The sequence below is a fragment of the Saimiri boliviensis genome, chromosome 19 (genome assembly GCF_048565385.1).
Source record: "Saimiri boliviensis isolate mSaiBol1 chromosome 19, mSaiBol1.pri, whole genome shotgun sequence".
NCBI classification, from domain to species: domain Eukaryota; kingdom Metazoa; phylum Chordata; class Mammalia; order Primates; family Cebidae; genus Saimiri; species Saimiri boliviensis.
Genome location: NC_133467.1, coordinates 15,335,015 through 15,355,007, shown reverse-complemented (window position 1 = coordinate 15,355,007; position 19,993 = coordinate 15,335,015). Strand labels below are relative to the sequence as shown.

The 19,993-nt window shown below is 43.5% G+C and overlaps 1 protein-coding gene across 4 annotated transcripts in view; it reads left to right on the top strand.

Annotated features, from left to right (window-relative positions):
- Nucleotides 1-18,825, top strand: part of FAM20B (FAM20B glycosaminoglycan xylosylkinase) — a 52,178-nt gene extending 33,353 nt beyond the window's left edge. For 3 of the 4 annotated variants that reach the window (XM_074389995.1, XM_039460072.2, XM_039460073.2), the window contains exons 5-8: nucleotides 5,247-5,418; nucleotides 5,627-5,818; nucleotides 8,450-8,509; nucleotides 13,293-18,825. In XM_074389995.1, coding sequence (XP_074246096.1) covers nucleotides 5,247-5,418; nucleotides 5,627-5,818; nucleotides 8,450-8,509; nucleotides 13,293-13,524 — 656 coding nt within the window. In that variant the 3' untranslated portion in view covers nucleotides 13,525-18,825. Of the gene's footprint in view, nucleotides 1-5,246; nucleotides 5,419-5,626; nucleotides 5,819-8,449; nucleotides 8,510-8,594; nucleotides 8,677-13,292 lie in introns of all 4 variants that reach the window. The other variant, XR_012515065.1, reaches the window with a different exon arrangement.
- The last annotated feature ends 1,168 nt before the right edge of the window (nucleotides 18,826-19,993 follow it).

Here is a 19,993-nt window from a genome sequence, read left to right as displayed (position 1 = left end):
GAGAAGAAAAAATTAAGAATGACTCGTAGGTTTCTGGATTGAATGACAGGTGATTAGAGGAGCTGTTAACTATTTTAGAAATGTACGGAAAGGAGCATATTTAGGGAGGTGGAGCAGAGAAAGATAATGAATTTAATTTTGGATATTTTGTTTCCTTGACAGGAACATCCAGGAGTAAGTGTAGACTAATCATTTAGGAGCTAAAGATTACAGTTGAGGAGAAAAGGCTTGGCGAAAGCCATGTTATTGTCACAGTTGGTAGTTCACCCAAGGAGAGCATGGAGAGTGAGGTGATCAGAAAACTCGTTTTTAAAAGCTTGGTAATCTGGGAAGTAGAGGTTCAGAGCCTCAGCTCATGGCACTGAAATGGGGATATTGAACTCTGGAAAGGCAGATTAAACCATGTTATTAAAATAAGTAACTGGTGTCGAACGGTGTTTGACAGTACGTCAGGCACTGTGCTAAGCATTGCCATAGATTGCCTCATTTCCTCTACACAGCTCGGAGGTGGAGGAGGTACTGTTGTTGTCTCCATTTTACAGAAGATGCGTAGAAAGACTAAATTACATGCCCAGAGTCTTGCAGTCTCATGATTAGTCTATATGTTAACCCCAGGAACCTGACCCCAGACCCCACATTCTCCCTTCCAATGATGAAGATTCTTTTTTTTTTTTTTTTTTTCCTGTTCCCTAGAGGCAGATACACCAATGATGAAGATTCTTATTTACCAAACTCAAGAGTTTGGATTTTATCCTGTAGGAAACAGGTTTTCTACACCAAGCAGTATTTTGTTTGGGGGCTTTAAATTTTTTTTTGAATCAGTAATGGATTCACACAATTCAAAATTCAGGGAAATTCAGGCTGGGCTAGGTGGCTCACACCTGTAATCCTGGCACTTTTGGAGGCTGACACCAATATGAGGCCAGGAGTTCAAGACCAGCCTGGCCAATATTGTGAAACCTCATCTCTACTAAAAATACAAAAATTAGCCGGGGGTGGTGGTGCATGTCTGTAATCCCAGCTACTTGGGAGGCTGAGGCAGGAGAATCACTTGAACCCAGGAGGCGGAGGTTGCAGTGAGCTGAGATCATGTCACTGCACTGCAGCCTGGGTGACAGAGCAAGAGTCCGTCTAAAAAAAAAAAAAAAAGTTTCTGTGAAATACAGTTTCTTGTCTGTCCAGTTCCTTCCCCTTTCTCCAAGTGGCAACCTCTAATTAGCAATTTCCTTATGTCTTTTTTTTTTTTTTGAGATAAAGTCTTGCTCTGTCACCCAGGCTGGAATGCAATGGTACAGTCTTGGCTCAGTGCAACCTCCGATTCTCGGGTTCAAGCCATTCTCCTGCCTCAGCCTCCTAAGTAGCTGGGATTACAGGTGCAACACCACCGTGCCTGGCTAATTTTTGTATTTTTTTTTTTTTTTTTTTGAGACCGAGTTTCGCTCTTGTTACCCAGGCTGGAGTGCAATGGCGCGATCTCGGCTCACCGCAACATCCTCCTCCTGGGTTCAGGCAATACTCCTGCCTCAGCCTCCTGAGTAGCTGGGATTACAGGCACGCGCCACCATGCCCAGCTAATTTTCTGTATTTTTAGTAGAGACGGGGTTTCACCATGTTGACCAGGATGGTCTCGATCTCTTGACCTCGTGATCCACCCGCCTCAGCCTCCCAAAGTGCTGGGATTACAGGCTTGAGCCACCGTGCCCGGCCAATTTTTGTATTTTTAGTAAAGATGGAGTTTCACCACGTTGGCCAGGCTGGTCTCAAATGCTTGATCTCGTCATCTGCCTGCCTCGACCTCCGAAAGTGCTGGGAGTACAGGTGTGAGACAACACGCCTGGCCTCCTTATGTCTTTTTGTATGAAATGTGAATATATACTTTTATTTATCTCTACCATTTTATACAATATATGGCATACTTCGCATACTTTCACATCTTACTCTTTTTACATAATATATCCTAGAAATCCGTATCACATACAAAGAGCTTCATTCTTTTGTTTTACCCACTGCAAAGTGTTCCATTATTTGAGTCTCCCGTAATTCATATAACCAGAATTTTATTGGACTTATATGTTGTTCCAGTATTTTGCTTTTACAACCAGTGTTGCCCAGAATTACCTTGTATATATGTTCCCCGGGCTGCGGAACAGTACCAGTCTGTGGCATGAGTAGGAACCAGGCCGCACAGCAGGAGGTGAGGGGTGAACAAGCAGTACCGCCTCAGCACCACCTCCTTGTCAGATCGGTGGCAGCATTAGATTCTCATAGGAGCAAAAACCCTATTGTGAACTGCACATGTGAAGGATCTATGCTGCGCATTCCTTGTTAGAATCTAATGCCTGATGATCTGATGTGGAGCAGTTACATCCCGAAACCATTCCCACCCAGCCCCAACCCCTGTCTGTGGAAAATTGTCTTCCACAAAACCAGTCCCTGGTGCCAAAAACGTTGGGCACCACTGATACATGTTATTTCACATATAAGCAAATATTTCTAGAAAGGGAGTGCTAGGTCAAAGGGCACATGCATTTCACAGTTGAGAAATTTTGATAAGTGTGGCCACATTATCCTATATTCACCAGTTTATATTCCCATAGAAATATATGAGAGTGACTCTTTCTCCTAGCTTCACCAACAGTATTTTACTAAACTTTTGATTTTATGTATTTCATATGTAGCATCTTTTTGTTTGAGAGCTATTTGTATTTTCTGTTAACTGTCTTTGCATATTCTTTGCTCATTTTCTGCTGTGTCATTGGTCTTATTGATGTACGGGAGTTTATCCCTAGGGAGATTATAGTCTTTTGTAACATGAGATATAAATTTTCTTTCTAAAAAAAAATTTTTGGTTTTTTTTGAGATAGTGTTTTGTTCTGTCACCCAGGCTGGAGTGCCGTGGTGCAGTCTCGGCTCACTGCAGCCTTTGCCTCCCAGGTTCCAGCGATCCTGCTGCCTCACCCTCCCGAGTAGTTGGAATTACAGGTGCACACCACTACTCCTGGGTAATTTTTGTATTTTTAGTAGAGACGGGGTTTTGCCATGTTGGACAGACTGGTCTCAAACTCCTGACCTCAAGTGATCAGGAATTCACTTCTTATAGTAGTTGCCAAATGATGAGTTTTGTTTTTTTAATGCTTTCTCTCAGTAGTATCATCAAATGATGATTTTTGGATTTTTTTTGTTTTTTTTTTTTGAAACAGGGTCTCACTCTGTCACCCAGGCTGGAGTGCAGTGGCACAATCATGGCTCACTGTAGCCTCAACCTCCTGGTCTCAACAATCCTCCTACTTCAGCCTCCTGAGCAGCTTGGACTACAGGTGTGCACCACCATGTCCGGATAATGTTTTTATTTTTATAGAGACAAAGTTTCATTGTGTTGTCCATGCTGGTCTCAAATTCCTGGGCTCAAGTGATCCTTCTCCCTCAGCCTCGCCAAGTGCTGGGATTACAGATATGAGCCACAGTTCCTAGCCACCAAATGATGATTTTTTTCATTCTATCATTGCTTCTAGACCTATTAGTTGTCATTCTGTTGAAGGGTACAGCTCCCCTGTCTCCACACATTCATTTACTTGTTTTTATCGCCATGAACTCACTATGAGCTACAATTTATTACCATTATAATTATTTGGATGCTTAAACTGTTCCACATTTGGCCAGTGGGAACCCCTACAGACTAGCTCCTGTGTCATTTTGGAATGGTCTCATCATTCTCCAAGCACTTCCTTGCAACTGATATAACACTAGTCCAGGCTCATCTTGTACTTTCCCTAACCCAGACCTGAAGTCAGCTGTTTCTTCAAGGAACCCTAGTTCCTTTTAATGTGATATTAAAATGGTATTTAGGAACTAACATGTGGGTTCTAGGTGTGCTCGTTACTTCCTGGGTGTCATTGTTTCCACAGTCTCTTGAAGGACAGAGGTGGGAAATATATGTATGTATATGTATATGTGCAGGTACATACATAAAGATATACTTGTATCTTTTTTTGTATCTGTGTATATTAAAACCATCAATGCAAACTAGTATTTCCAATTCTAATTCACCACTGCAGGATTTATTCTGGCTTTTTCTCTTTGTGTATGTTTAACTCTCTTCTCCACTGGTGAGAAGCCTGGTTCCTGGTGCACTCAGTCTGCCTACTTATTTCTCAACTTTCCCCCTTCCTCTATCCCTATGCCTCTATGTAACTAAACTCTTGGCCACACTTGGCTTAGTACATAACCTCTTTTACCCTCCCCTGAGCACTCTGGTCAAGATCTCAGCCCTAATGAAGAAGAGAAGTACATTGCTTTCCTTTAATTAAAGTGAGTTCAGGCTGGGCATGGTAGCTCACACCTGTAATCCCACAACTTTGGGAGGCTGAGGTGGGCAGATCACCTGAGGTCAGAACTTTGATACCAGCCTGGCCACCATGGTGAAACCCTGTCTCTACTAAAAATACAAAAGTTAGCCAGGCATAGTGGCACACACCTGTAATCCCAGCTACTCAGGAGGCTGAGGCGGAAGAATCACTTGAACCTGGGGGTGGAGGTTGCAGTGAGCTGAGATCATGCCACCGCACTCTAGCCTGGGCAACAGAGCAAGACTCAGTCTCCAAAAAAAATAAAATAGTGAGTTTGGAGGCTGGACATGGTTGCTTACGCTTATAACGCCAGCATTTTGAGAGACTGAGGTAGGCAGATCACTTGAATCCTGGAGTTTGAGACCGGCCTGGCCAACATGGCAAAACCCCATCTCTACCAGAAAAATACGAAAATCAGCTAGGTGTGGAGGCATGTATCTTTAGTCCCAGCTACTCAAGAAGCTGAGATGGAAGGATGCCTTGAGCCCCAGAGGCAGAGGTTACAGTGAGCTGAGATCACGCACTGCACTCCAGCTTGAATGACAAAGCCAGACCCTGTCTCAAAATAACAACAACAAAAACAAAACAAACAAAAGTGAATTCAGAAAGATACTGGGGATGGTAGTTGACGCCAGAGAGACTGAGTAGAAAGAACACAGGAGGCAAGAGCAACTTACTTTCGGGTGTATATCCTTTTGTACTTTTTGAATTTTTTTTTACATCATGTGATTTTTTATTATATTATCTATACAAGAAAATAAATGTTTAAAATATAGTAAATTCAGGGTCTTTGTGTTCACCATGTCTATTTACTTAACTCCTCTGTTCTGCATTATTTGGGAGAGAATTTGGAGTCTTCATTATTTCCTTAAGTGTATTTGGCTCCTTTCTGTCCCGTAGGAAACAATACTTGTTTTTATGGGAAGTGCTATTACTGCCGAGAAACAGAACCCGCTTGTGCTGATGGAGACACAATGGAGGGATCTGTCACACTTTGGCTTCCAGATGTGTGGCCTCTGCAGAAACACCGTCACCCATGGGGCAGGACTTACCGAGAAGGCAAATTGGCCAGGTAAATGCTCTTATGAGCCATTACTTAATTCTCCCCTGTGCCTAGCCAGGTGCCAACTCTGTATAGGATACAGCAGTTCTGTCCAAGAGTAAAAAGAACTGTGGACTCAGGGGCAAACCCAGTAGGTAGGAACTCCGTCTTTTCTTTATGTGTAACAGTGCCAGGTATAGTGTTGACACTCAGTGCTGGTGATGCTGCTTATCTCCAGGTGGGAGTATGATGAGAGCTACTGTGATGCTGTGAAGAAAACGTCCCCTTATGACTCTGGCCCGCGCCTCTTGGACATCATTGACACAGCTGTCTTTGATTACCTGATTGGCAATGCTGATCGCCATCACTATGAGAGCTTTCAAGATGATGAGGGCGCTAGTATGCTCATCCTTCTTGATAATGCCAAAAGGTGAGACCAGCAGGACTGTCCTTTTCAGGGAGGGGTTTCTGTGTCTGAAAGAAGGGCTTTTTCCAGAGCATCCTGGAAAACATCCAGAACACCGTTGATAGATGGCGTCTTTCTTTCTTCCACTTAAAGTCTTTGCTCTTGGTACCTGTCCTTCTCTCCACTCTCAGGAATCTCAGTACTTCAAAAACTGGAAAAGTGATTCTTTCCAAGTAGTCTAAGACTCTGTGAGCCTCTTCTCAGACAACTGGAAACCAAGGTCATTCACTTGTTACTACCTACATCATTCTTTCTTGGCTATGATATTTGATGTTTAGAAGTTTGAGAGATACAGATGTAATGGAGTATGAATCTGTTATTAAATTTATTCAAACGTTCATGCAATTAAAAATTAATTTATCTGATAGGATGTTTTGCTATTTTTATTTTAGTCTAGGCCATACTTCTGCTATCATGGGAAGAAGAGCAGTTGCCTAGTGTGGTTTTGATATATAAAGATGAGTTACTTTTATCTTGAATAAGAAAAGTTTATTCATTTTGAATAAATAGAATGTCCTTATTTTTTTAGGCCTGAGCTATTTGGAGAGCACATCATATTTCCATTTCGCACTCTGCATTCTCCATGGTAGCCAGTTTAATGCCACACATTTATTTTTTTTTTTGATACAGAGTCTTACTCTGTCGCCCAGGCTGGAGTGCAGTGGCACGATCTCAGCTCAGTGCAACCTCTGCCTCCCAGGTTCAAGTGACTCTCCAGCCTCAAATTCCTGAGTAGTTGGGACTACAGGCATCCACTAATTTTGTGTTTTTAGTAGAGATGGGGTTTCACCATGTTGGCCCGTCTGGTCTTGAACTCCTGGCCTCAAGTAGTTCATTTGCCTCAGCCTCACAAAGTCCTGGGATTATAGGCATAGTGTCACACTTTTAGTTGCATTTAATAAATACTTGCTAAATAAAATGCTTCCTTGGAGTCTAGAATTTTCCAGGCCCTAGGTCATTACTGTTAACATTGGCTCATTGGTTGTTGGAAATAAGCTGAAATAAGCTAAGACATGGCTCTTCAGCAAAGAGTGCTTAGGCAGCATTTGCTAATGATGCCACCATCTTTTTTGTTTGTTTGTTTGTTTGTTTTTGTTTTGTTTTAGATGGAGTCTTGCTCTGTCCCCCAGGTTAAAGTGTGGTGGTACTCTCTCAGCCCACTGCAACCTCTGCCTCTTGGGCTCAAGTGATTATCCTGCCTCAGCCTCCTGAGTAGCTGGGGTTACAGGTGCCCGCCACTGTGCCCAGCTAATATTTGTATTTTTAGTAGAGATGGGGTTTCACCATTTTGGCCAGGCTGGTCTCAACCTCCTGACCCTTGTGATCCACCTGCCTCAGCCTCCCAAAGTGCTGGGATTATAGGTATGAGCCACCATGCCCAGCCGATGCCACCATCTTATACTGAATATCAGGTGCCTTGTGCTTCGTGAAAGATGGTGATGGCCACAGAAAATGAAAGACCAGGAAACACTACCCCTCTCTCTACCCCACTATGGCAAAGCATGTAACACTCATACTGTGATACACATGATATTTGATATTTGGTGTATATCAAAATAGTTGCTTTGTCCATTCGGGCTGCTATAACAAAATACCTTAGACTGGGTAATTCATAAGCATCAGAAATGTATTGCTTACGGTTTTGGAGGCTGGGAATTCCAAGATCAAGGTGCCAGCGGATTCAGTGTCTGGTGAGGGCCTGATCCTCAGATGGTGCCTACTATGTGTCCTCATATGACAGAAGAGGTACACACGCTCCCTCTGGCCTCTTTTATAAGGGTACTAATCCCGTTCATGTGGGCTCTTCCCTCATGACTTAATCATCTCCCAAAGGCACTGCCTCTTAATACTGTTGCCCTGGGGATTACAAGTTTGAGGGGGACACAGACATTCAGGCCATAGCAGTTTCCTTTGCCTTGCATTACCGGAGGACCTGCACTGTACTAAGGCTACCAGACTCCAGCTGTTAAGGTGAGCCCCTGGTAACAGAGTGAAAGGTTGACAGTTTTCCAGAATCATTTCTTCTTTTCTGACTCTGAATTGCTGCTTAGGTAATTTTTGCATCTGCTGTGAGTCAGTTTCCTTAGCCTGTGAACAGTTTTTCCAATTTGAATCTGTATATATACTTACTTGTAGGGAATAGGATATTGCTAATTTGGGAGTAGAACAAGTGTGACCTTCTTTTTACAAGTAATGGTCTTCTGCTTGTTTGTGGGAATCTAATATAAATGGCCTTTATTTCTCTCCCTACTCCTTAAAACCTTTTCAGCCTTAGGGATCTTCAAGTTCTCCCTTGGTCTATGAACTCCACACTGTGTTTACCATAGTTATGCTCCAGCACCTTGTAATATCTTGGCAGGAAAAGGTCCCTTGTAAATAAGTATATTTGTTTTCAGATATTTTAGTACAAGCTGTTAGGGATCCTGTGTCTAATTGGTCATGCCCTGCTTCTTTTCAATTTAAGTGATTTGAGCTGCTGGAGCGTGAAATTGTCTAGGATCACATTTGAGTTCCATATAGAATTTGCTATTACTTTGATGCTAAGAAGAGAATGGTACTTCCACCTAATTCACTAAATTTTAATTTAATTTTCAGCTTTGGGAACCCCTCGCTGGATGAAAGAAGCATTCTTGCCCCTCTCTATCAGTGTTGCATGTAAGTTATGCACAGCAAATACATGTGCCTGCATTGCCTTCCTTCCCAGGCTCAGGTAACAGTACATCATTTTCTTGGCCCTCAGACTTCCTGAAACGTGAGCAGTGCTTTTCAAACATTTCCAACCTAGAACCTCTGGAGATCCTGAAATGGGGTATCACGGAAAGGTAAAGGCAGTGAACCCAAAGGTGAACCCAAAGCTCAGAATTCATCTCAAATTTTGTATGAATAGGTTGTATGTATTCAGTAATACATATCTGTGTTTGGTTTAATATCAGAATATAATCACCCATACTCCCCAGCCCACCACCAAAATAAAACTGAATAAAAACTGTATCCCTGGTTACTACACCTGGTTCCCTTGTGGTTTCCAGTCCTCTCACTCACACATCACAGACCACCTGGGGTTTGCATATCTCAGTTTGAAATTATCTAAACCAGAAGTAACTTTTTCCATAAATAATAATTGATTTTGGCCAGGCACACAGTGGCTCACACCTGTAATCTCAGCCCTTTGGGAGGCCAAGGCAGGTGGATCACCTGAGGCCAGGAGTTTGAGACCAGCCTGGCTAACATGGTGAAACCCCATCTCTACTAAAAATACAAAAAATTAGCTGGGTGTGGTGGTGGGTACCTGTAATCTCAGCTACTTGGGAGGCTGAGACAGGAAAATTGCTTGAACCCAGGAGGCAGAGGTTGCAGTGAGCCAAGATCGTGCCATTGCACTCCAGCTTGGGCGACAGAGCAAGAATCTGTCTCAAAAAAATAAATAATAAATAATAATTGAATTTTTTCTTTTTCTTTCTTTTTTTTTTTTTTTTTTTTTTTTTTTTGAGACGGAGTTTCGTTCTTGTTACCCAGGCTGGAGTGCAAGGGCGTGATCTCGGCTCACCGCAACCTCCGCCTCCTGGGCTCAGGCAATTCTCCTGCCTCAGCCTCCTGAGTAGCTGGGATTACAGGCACGTGCCACCATGCCCAGCTAATTTTTTGTATCTTTAGTAGAGACGGGGTTTCACCATGTTGACCAGGATGGTCTCGATCTCTCGACCTCGTGATCCACCCGCCTCAGCCTCCCAAAGTGCTGGGATTACAGGCTTGAGCCACCGCGCCCGGCTTTTTTTTTTTTTTTAAAGACAAGGTTTCACCATGTTGGTCGGGCTGGTCTTGAACTCCCGACCTCAGGTGATCCACCCGACTTGGCCTCCAAAGCGCTTGGATTACAGGCGTGAGCCACTGCGTCCGGCCCAATAATTGAATTTTTTAAAAAACTCTGTATTAGAGAACAGAGATACTGAAAAGTGAGTCAAGAAAATAACATAAAGTCTAAGTTCTAAGAAGCTTCTTTTCATCATTCCTGATATAATTTTATTATTTTATTATTTTTTTAAATTTGAGACAGGGTCTTGCTCTGTCACCCAGACTGGAGTACAGGGGCACGATCTCGGCTCACTGCAACCTCTCCCTCCCTGGTTCAAGCAGTTCTCTGCCTCAGCTTCCCAAGTAGCTGGGATCCCAGCACCCACCACCACGCCTGGCTAATTCTTTTATTTTTAGTAGAGATGCGGTTTCACCATCTTGGCCAGGCTGGTCTCGAACTCCTTGACCTTGTGATCTGCTCACCTCAGCCTCCCAAAGTGCTGGGATAATAGGCGTGAGCCACAGCACCCGACCCAATATAAAGAATTAATAAATTTCAGTAACAGGAGTTACTACTATAAAAGAAAACTAGGGCTGAGGGAGAGTACCCAAGGAAGGACAAACTTGGAAGGGGACCTTCTCCCAGTGACTAGAGTTTGGACTTCAGTGGAGAAGGTTTAGCTCAGCCCACTGGATAGCAGAGAAGTTTGCTAGTTTACAAGTGCCGAGCAAGCCAGAAGCAATTCTCCAGGGTGCAGGCAGGGTATAGGCAAGCCACAGCTGGTGTCGCGACATGCAGAGGGAGAGAGGAAATCCAGCAGGAACCTTCTGTGCCACAGGTGAGGCACACGTGTGGGCCTTCAGAGGTAATTGGGGCCAGGGTGAACAGATGGCCTTTAAAGCTCTGGGTTCCATGTTGAGAGGGCCTCAGGAGAGTTATCTCCAGGCCAGGCTAAGTCATCAGGTCACCAAGGACTCACATCTTCTGGGAATGTGGCTAGACAGCGATTCACTAGATGACCTGTGTGCCTCCCCAACACCACTGTGGACCCACAGAAGCATTCAGAGAGCCCCTTCCTCCTGCAGTGTCCCCCTAGCGCACTCTAGTGAGAAAGCTGTAGGGGAAAGATGCTCAAAGGAATCCTGCCCATTGTAGTGGAGCACATTTTGTTTTTGTTTGCTTGTTTTTGTTTTGTTTTGTTTTGTTGAGACAGAGTTTCACTTTGTCACCCAGGCTGGAGTGCAGTGGCAGGATCTTGGCTCAGTGCAAGCTCTGCCTCCTGGGTTCAAGCAATTCTCCTGCCTCAGCCTCCTGAGTAGCCGGGCTTATAGGTGCCTACCACCACGCCCAGCTAATTTTTCGTATATTTAGTAGAGACAGAGTTTCACCGTGTTGGCCAGGCTGGTCTCAAACTCCTGACCTCAGGTGATCCGCCCGCCTTGGCTCCCCAAAGCACTGGGATTACAGGCGTGAGTCACAGTGCCCGGCCAGTAGAGCATATTTTGAAGAGTGAATTTGGAGCTGAGAGGAAGTAATGTGTTAACTTAGTCTTGCACAGGAAGCTCTGATTCTCTGGGCATTTGTAATATATTTCAGAATAAAAAATAACTGTACTCCATCTGTGCCTGTTTGTCCCTTCCATGCATGCTTTATGCAAGTCTTCCTTACCTTTTAAATTGTTGCCCAACAGGCTGCCTTTTACAGAATCAGACATTTCTGCATACCCAGTAATTCCTACTTTGCCCACAGAGAGCTAAGAACTTTTCTTCCCAGATAAATAAAGGATACTCTGTAGTTGGTGTCTTAGTTTGTTTTGCGCTGCTATAACAGGATACTACAGACTGGGTAATTTATTTTATTTTTTTGAGATGGAGTCTTGCTTTGTCGCCCAGGCTGGAGTTCAATGGTGTAATTTCAACTCACTGCAACTTCTGCCTCCCAGGTTCAAGTGATTCTTGTGTCTCAGCCTCCCAAGTAGCTGGGATTATGGGCATGCACCACCATGCCCAGGTAATTTTTGTATTTTTAGTAGAGATACGGCTTTACCATGTTGCCCAGGCGGGTCTTGCACTCCTGACCTCAGATGATCTGCCTGTTTGGGGCTACCAGAGTGCTGGGATTACAGGCATGAACTACTGCACCTGGCCAGACTGTCATTTATAATAAACAGAAATTTATTAGCTCACAGTTCTGGAGGCTGGAACGTTTGAGTATCATGGTGCCAACATCTGACAAGGGCCTTCTTGCTGCTTCATCATATCACATGGCAGAAGGTAAAAGGGCAAGGAGAGAAGGCAAGAAGGGGCCAAACTTGCCTTTTCTTTTTTGAGACGGAGTCTCGCTCTGTTGCCCCGGCTGGAGTATGATGGCATGATCTTCGCTCACTGCAGCCTCCACCTCCCAGGTTCAAGCAGTTCTTGTGCCTCAGCCCCACAAGTAGCTGAGATTACACGCATGCACCACCATGCCCAGCTAATTTTTGTATTTTTAATAGAGGCGGGGTTTCACCATGTTAGCCAGGCTGGTCTCGAACTCCCAACCTCAGGTGATCTGCCTGCCTTGGCCTCCCAAAGTGTTGGGATTATAGGTGTGAGCCACTGTGCCTGGCCTTGAACTTGTCTTTTCATAACAGCATGAGTTCCACCCATGAGGGCAGAGCCCTTATGGCCTAATGACCTCTTAAAGACTCCACCTTGATACTGTTAGAATAGCAATTTCAACATGAATTTTGGAGGGGATAGACATTGAAATGGTAGCAGTTGGTGAAATAATTAAGGCAGATAGGCATCCTTAAAATAATTTTTTCCTAGTAAAAATTTTTTTAGACTTCAGAAACACATGAAGAAGGAAGTTTGTAGTACCCATTAACGTCTAAGGATACATCCTCTTAGTAACTTTGTAGTGTACTTCATTCTAATCCTGTGTGTGTGTATTTTGTTTTCCTACAGATTTGAAGTAGTAGGTTTTTCCTCCAACTTTTTTCTCCTACCCAGCATCATATAGGCATTTTCCCATTCCACTAAATTTTCAAAATTGTTTTTAACGACTGCATGGTATTCCTTTCAGTGAATGAACCATAATTTAACTATTTCCCAATCATTGGACATTCAGATTGTTTAACATTTTTCCTGTTACGAACAGCACTGCAGTGAACATTTATGTAAATCTCTGTATATATCTCTGATTACCCAGAAACAGTATCAAAACATGGTAATGTAGGCCGGGTGTGTTGGCTCACACCTGTAATCCCATCACTTTGGGAGGCCGAGGCAGGTGGATCTGAGGGTCAGGACTTCAAGACAAGCCTGGCCAAGATGGTGAAACCCTGTCTGTACTACAAATACAAAAATTTGAGCCGGGCGTGGTGGTGGGTGCCTGGAATCCCAGCTACTCAGGAGACTGAGGCAGAGAATTGCTTGAACCTGGGAGGCGGAGGGGATGACAGAGCGAGACTCTGTCTCAAAAATAAAAACAACAACAACATGATAATGTGGCTTACTTATGTAGAGGTAATTCTAAGACAAAAATTATTTAGTTAAAAGTATTTTACCTAATTATTTTTTTACTTTTGTCTGCCTAGCAGGCTTTCGACTCCGTTTGATAATGAGAAGTTTTATGTACCTTGTTCTATAACTTTTCTTCCAGCATTCGGGTTTCTACCTGGAACAGACTGAACTACCTAAAGAATGGTGTGCTAAAGTCTGCCTTAAAATCTGCCATGGCCCATGACCCCATCTTCCCAGTGCTCTCCGATCCTCATCTGGATGCTGTGGACCAGCGGCTCCTGAGTGTCCTGGTCACCGTGAAGCAGTGCACTGACCAGTTCGGGATGGACACTGTACTGGTGGAAGACAGGATGCCTCTCTCACACTTGTAATTCTCAACACAAAATAAGTGAAACTTCTTTTTACAAAGATAGAGAAACAGCACAATCAATTCCAAATGGTATGAGATGGATTGGAAATGGCCAGCAGCAAGTTCTGGTTACAGGGGACAGGGTGGCCTTGGATGTCTCTGGTGTTTTCTGTAGTGGAAACTAAAGCAAAGACCACAAGTTTCAGAGCATGGAGACATTCCTGCTGAATCGCCTTCTGACTTCCTCGGCAATTGCCCATTCTAGCAGTGGGCATCATAGTTGGTCAGTCTTAATTCCCATGCCAAAGGACAAAGAGAGGTGTGACATTTGGAAGGATGAATACTGGGACTGGCTCTGGAGCATGTGTTTTGAGTTGAACCTTGCAGTCCTTTCTCCACGCCTGTGGATTTTGTGGAAACACTTTGCAATCTCGTATGTCTTTTTTTTTTTTTTTTTTTTTTTTTTTACCGGAACTAGTTAAATCTGGAATGCTTGTTGCCTCCTACAGAGTGGCAGCAAATAAAACCCTGCATTCCATCAAGCCAAAATAGCACACTCTGTTGGAGGAGATACTTGTTTAGGATAGAATTGGAGGGAAGGACAAAAACAGGAAGATGTTTGGGCTTCTGAGCCGTTGGATAGTATTGTTTTGATCATCTTAGAGGAGGGAAGGAGAGAGTCACTTGGTAGAAGCAATTGGGGAGATGATTGAACTGTTGAAAAACAGATGCCTTTGTATTTCGGTTCTTAAGGTATGTAAAAAGGAAACGACTTTACACCTAAGTAAATTCTGCATTCTCACAGTTGTGTCCCAGTTAACCAAAAAGTTGTTTCTAGAGAAAATACTATTACCTTCTAAGCATGATCCTTTTACGGAGACTAATTCTTCCCCCTTTTGCCTAAAGCAGTCCTTTCCAAATTAACAAAGCAAACTGAGTAATACCTTGAATAACAGGTGGCCTGTGGTCTCTGCCATCCTCATTTCTCTTCTGAGATGAATTTCCACCTCCGCCTTTAAGGCATTTTGTCACTGAAGCTTCTGTTCACCAGAGATCTGCCACCTTCTTGTCCCTGATGAGAAAGGGACACACCTACAAGTGAGAGTGTATACCTTACTGGTGGCTGGACTTATCTTGTGATTTTGGAAGACTGGAAATAAAGATTCTAAGCCGCCTTTTTTTTTTTTTTTTTTTTTTTTTTTTTTTTTTTTAAGACCAAGTCTTACTCTGTCACTCCGGCTGAAGTGCAGTGGCACAATCTCAGCTCACTGGAACCTCCTCCTCCTGGGTTCAAGTGATTCTCTTGTCTCAGCCCCCATAGTAGCTGGGATTACAGGAGCCCGCCACCATGCCCAGCCAATTTTTATATTTTTAGTAGAGACAAGGTTTTACCATGTTGGCCAGGCTGATCTCGAACTCCTGAGCTCAGGTGATCCACCCGCTTGGCCTCCGAAAGTGCTGGGATTACAGGCATGAGCCACCGTGCCGGGCGAAGATGTTAAGTCTTCTGAGCCTTGAAGTTGAGGAGGTTAAAAGGAAGAGCCTTAAGATTTTGATTTATGGTAAATCCTAATTCCATCATTCAGTTTTGTTTGGAGTTTTGAACCCATGATGTTGGATTATGCTTCTTTCTCCTCTTAGCACTCTCAAATTTCAGGTTGCTGAAACAGTTTTAGTTTTGTGTTCTGGCAAAGTGATCTCGACATGTAAGTAGCTGCAGTAAAACACAGGGGCAAAGGAAGACAGGCCTGACATGCCCACTCACCTGTGGACTCAGAGCTGTGTGCTTTGCTCCTGCATCTTGTCGAGGTGCTGTTCCAGCTTTGCATTTCTGTCAAGCAGAGGCGAATATTTAAACAGTGTGGTTGACTGCATTTAATGCCAACCATTGGGAACTAGTTTTAGGCAACCACTCTTTCAAAAACGGCCTTAGAATTTATGCCCAATTTTCTTGCATTGAAAGATAACTGAGTAACCTGTAACTATTTTTAAATGGCATGGAATTAGGAAACTTTTATATATTTTATATACATTTTTAGATGGACAGAACAATGGACTGAGTTATAAAAAGGGTATTGAATTTAAGAAGACAGAGACTAGTACAAAACACAGAATTAGTGTTAACCAAAGGAGGCATTGATTTCAATGTTAAGGCTACTCACTGTTATGTGTCCAGGGAAATTCACAGCTCAGTATGAGAATACCTTGTTAGTGCTCGCCCATGAGCTTCCAGGAGCCAGCTGGGAGGAGATAATAGGAAGAGGTGTCAGCTCTGCTCTCCCTGTAAATGTTACGGATTTGTGGTCTTTCAAATACGTGATGCCTTTAGTATGCTCCACTGAAATGAGTGAGAAGTCTTCTCAAACTGGGAACTTCGTAACATTGAAGGCAGAAGATTCTGCTAAGGAAAAAAGCAGGCAGAAAATAAAATGTCTCATCCTTTCTTCAAAGCATTTGCACAAAATTTATCATTTCATTTTATTCCCACCTATTTTCAAACTCGTGATCTTAAAAAGCATTCTGGCCGGGCGCGGTAGCTCATGCCTGTAATCCCAGCACTTTGGGAGGCCGAGGCGGGTGGATCACAAGGTCAAGAGATCAAGACCATCCTGGTCAACATGGTGAAACCCGGTCTCTACTAAAAATAGAAAAAATTAGCTGGGTATGGTGGCGCGTGCCTGTAGTCCTGAGGCAGGAGAATTGCCTGAACCCAGAAGTCAGAGGTTGCGGTGAGCCAAGATCGCACCATTGCACTCCAGCCTGGGTAACAAGAGTGAAACTCCGTCTCAAAAAAAAAAAAAAAAAAAAAAAGCATTCTGCCGGGCGCGGTGGCTCAAGCCTGTAATCCCAGCACTTTGGGAGGCCGAGGCGGGTGGATCACGAGGTTGAGAGATCGAGACCATCCTGGTCAACATGGTGAAACCCCGTCTCTACTAAAAATACAAAAAACTAGCTGGGCGTGGTGGCGCGTGCCTGTAATCCCAGCTACTCAGGAGGCTGAGGCAGGAGAATTGCCTGAGCCCAGGAGGCGGAGGTTGCGGTGAGCGGAGATCGCGCCATTGCACTCCAGCCTGGGTAACAAGAGCGAAACTCCGTCTCAAAAAAAAAAAAAAAGCATTCTGATCCATAAATTTTGATTTTTCATCCATAAAATTTAGAACTCTAATTCATAAAGTTAGAATTAAGCTAATAGAATGGTGTCACATGGCCCTGAGAATATAAATTTTTGTTCTAAGTCAGGATTGGAGTAAGCTGGAAAAGCGTGGTTAGGCAAATCTTGGAGAAAACCAGCCATAAAGTTACAGCTCTAAACTTCAAACCGTTTGAAAGAAGAGGAAGGGGCCAGGCACAGTGGTTCACACCTGTAATCCCAGCACTTTGGGAGGCCAAGGCAGGCGGATCACCTGAGGCCTGGAGTTCAAGACCAGCCTGGCCAACACAGTAAAACCCTGTCTCTACTACAAATGCAAAAATTGGCCGGGTGCAGTGGCGTACACCTGTAGTCCCAGCTACTCGGGAGGCTGAGGCAAGAGAATCGCTTGAACCTGGGAGGTGGAGGTTGCAGTGAGCTGAGATCCTGGCACTGAACTGCAGCTTGGGCAACTTTTTTAGACTCTTGTCTTTAAAAAAAAAAAAAAAAAAAGATGCTTTTAAGTTTTGCAACACTCTCCTCTTTATAGTTTATTTATTAGAATTAAGGCTGTTAAGGCCGGGCGCGGTGGCTCAAGCCTGTAATCCCAGCACTTTGGGAGGCCGAGGCGGGTGGATCATGAGGTCGAGAGATCGAGACCATCCTGGTCAACATGGTGAAACCCCGTCTCTACTAAAAATACAAAAAAACTAGCTGGGCGTGGTGGCGCATGCCTGTAATCCCAGCTACTCAGGAGGCTGAGGCAGGAGAATTGCCTGAGCCCAGAAGGCGGAGGTTGCAGTGAGCCGAGATCGCGCCATTGCACTCCAGCCTGGGTGACAAGAGCGAAACTCTGTCTAAAAAAAAAAAAAAAAAAAAAAAAGAGAGAGAGAATCTAAGGCTGTTACAGTCAAGTTGTTGCAGGGTTTGGGTCTGCTCTAAGTTAGGTATGCCGACCAAACATCCAAAGGTAGATGTGGAGACATTTTAATACTACAAAACTAGGAAAATCAGAACTCATGGCCATTTCCTGCCCTCCTCCTACTTGTTAAAACTGCTTATTCTGAAGTTTGAGTGACTAAGTTGAGTATAAAGGTTTTGTTATAAAACTGTTCTTTATTATGAGGCTCCATTGTGAGTTTGGGGGAGGTGTAAATAATTTTCTGTGTAGAACAAATTCATAGGATCTAATTTGCTCAGAGTATTATTCAAGAATGTATTAATAAGGCATTGCTCCCTGTTTGCACTCAGGGTTAATATGTCAAATGAAATTTAGGAAGGAAATGGAAGAATTCAGGTACGTTAATTGCATATTATTTTTGGAAAGATGAATCTTATACGTGGCAATTTTTCAATGTCACCTGAAGCCTGCATTTTCTTCCAAAGAAATCCATCTTTTTTTCTTAAGAAAGAAAATGCTCTTGCCTCCCCTTCCCATCTGCCGTGTTTCTTCAGTCTTTCTTCTCCATCACTGTGTATTCTTTGGCCAGTGAATGACCACATCTCAAAGATGGTAAAACAGCATCGTTGGTAAGCTATCTTACATGCCTCATCCTGTGAGTTTGAGCTTCAGGAAACATGAGTTTTAAAGGTATGTGTAATGTATATAGTCGTATATGTATTCTAGCCAGAAAAACCTATTTATTTTGACAAAGGGGAACACTGTCTTACATTGCTAAAGGACTTGCAGCTAGTGAAAGATTCTCAGTCTCTGAGAGTGGACCCTAATTAACATAAAGCCCATTCATTCAGCAAATACCTACTGAGCAACTCTAGTGTGCCAGCACAGGCCAGGCACACTAGTGAGCCAGGCACACCTGGCCTCATGAAACTCATTCTACAGGGGAAGGCCAGTTTTTTGCCTTCAATTTCTCAAGTCTGGGTGGTGACAAGGTAGGGGCTGGGTACTGGACTACCACAGGTTTTTAGGAACTAAGGTGTTTCTCATAAACACAAAATGTTGGGTGAAACTGGGAACAACTTACTGGGAAGCTAATTTATTTGCTTAAATGGAAAGTGTAGGGGCCACTGCCCTCTCTTTTGATCTGCCAGGGATTTCCTCTCAGAGCTGTTGCACAGACAGAGATTGTACTTGGTAAGATATCAAACAGGACAGATATGCATCTAAATTTCTAATGTGTTCTGTGGGTTTCAATTCTGAAAAAAGAAAATGAATAAAGATTTTAATAAATACTGATGTCTGATCTTCTTTTCTTTCCCCCTTCAGGATATTTCCAGTGCTTCCTATTTCAGTTTCCTTCCTGTTTTGTTAGGGGACAGAAGATGATTACATCTTTTGTACTTAAATTTCCACAGGAACTGTTTCACCGTATCTGGTGGATAAGACCTTTACATTTTCTCACCTGTCTTCCAACAGTTCATACTAGATTGTAACTGTACCAAAGTTTTCCATGGGATCATTCTTAGGTGCTTTTCAAGTTAAAAATACTTAACTCCATTTTTACAGCTTCCTTAGAGGTAAAGAATTATGAATCCTGAAGAACTTGTCAGCATAATACGAAAAAGGCAGGAAGAGAAGACCAGTTGCCCTAATAATACATCTTAGGACACCTAGATTTTTTTATTTATTTTTTATTTTTATTTTTTATTTTTTTATTTTTATTTTTTTTTTGAGACAGAGATTCACTCTTGTTATCCAGGCTGGAGTGCAATGGCGTGATCTCGGCTCACTGCAACCTCCGTCTCCTGGGTTCAGGCAATCCTCCTGCCTCAGCCTCCTGAGTAGCTGGGATTACAGGCACGCGCCACCATGCACAGCTAATTTTTTGTATTTTTAGTAGAGACGGGGTTTCACCATGTTGACCAGGATGGTCTCGATCTCATGACCTCGTGATCCACCCGTCTCGGCCTTCCAAGGTGCTGGGATTACAGGCATGAGCCACCGCGCCCAGCCAAGACACCTAGATTTTTAACTTTTGAAATAGAATCAAGCATCATAAACCTCAACCAAATAACTGAGCAAAGTTCTTAAAATTTTTATTGGGCGAGGCATAGTAGCTCATACCTGTAATCCCAGCACTTTGGGAGGCTGAGGTGAGCAGATCACCTGAGGTCAGGGGTTCAAGACCAGCCTGGCCAACGTGGTAAAACCCCATCTCTACTAAACATACAAAATTAGCCAGGCATGGCTACGAATGCCTGTAGCCCATCTACTTCGGAGGCTAAGGCAGGAGACTTGCTTGAACCTAGGAGGTGGAGGTTGTGGTGAGCGGAGATAACACCATTGCACTCCAGACTGGGCAACAATAGTGAAACTACATCTCAAAAAAAAAAAAAAAAAAAAAAATTAGTTGGGCAGGGTGGTGAGTGCCTGTAATCCCAGCTACTTGAGGCTGAGGTA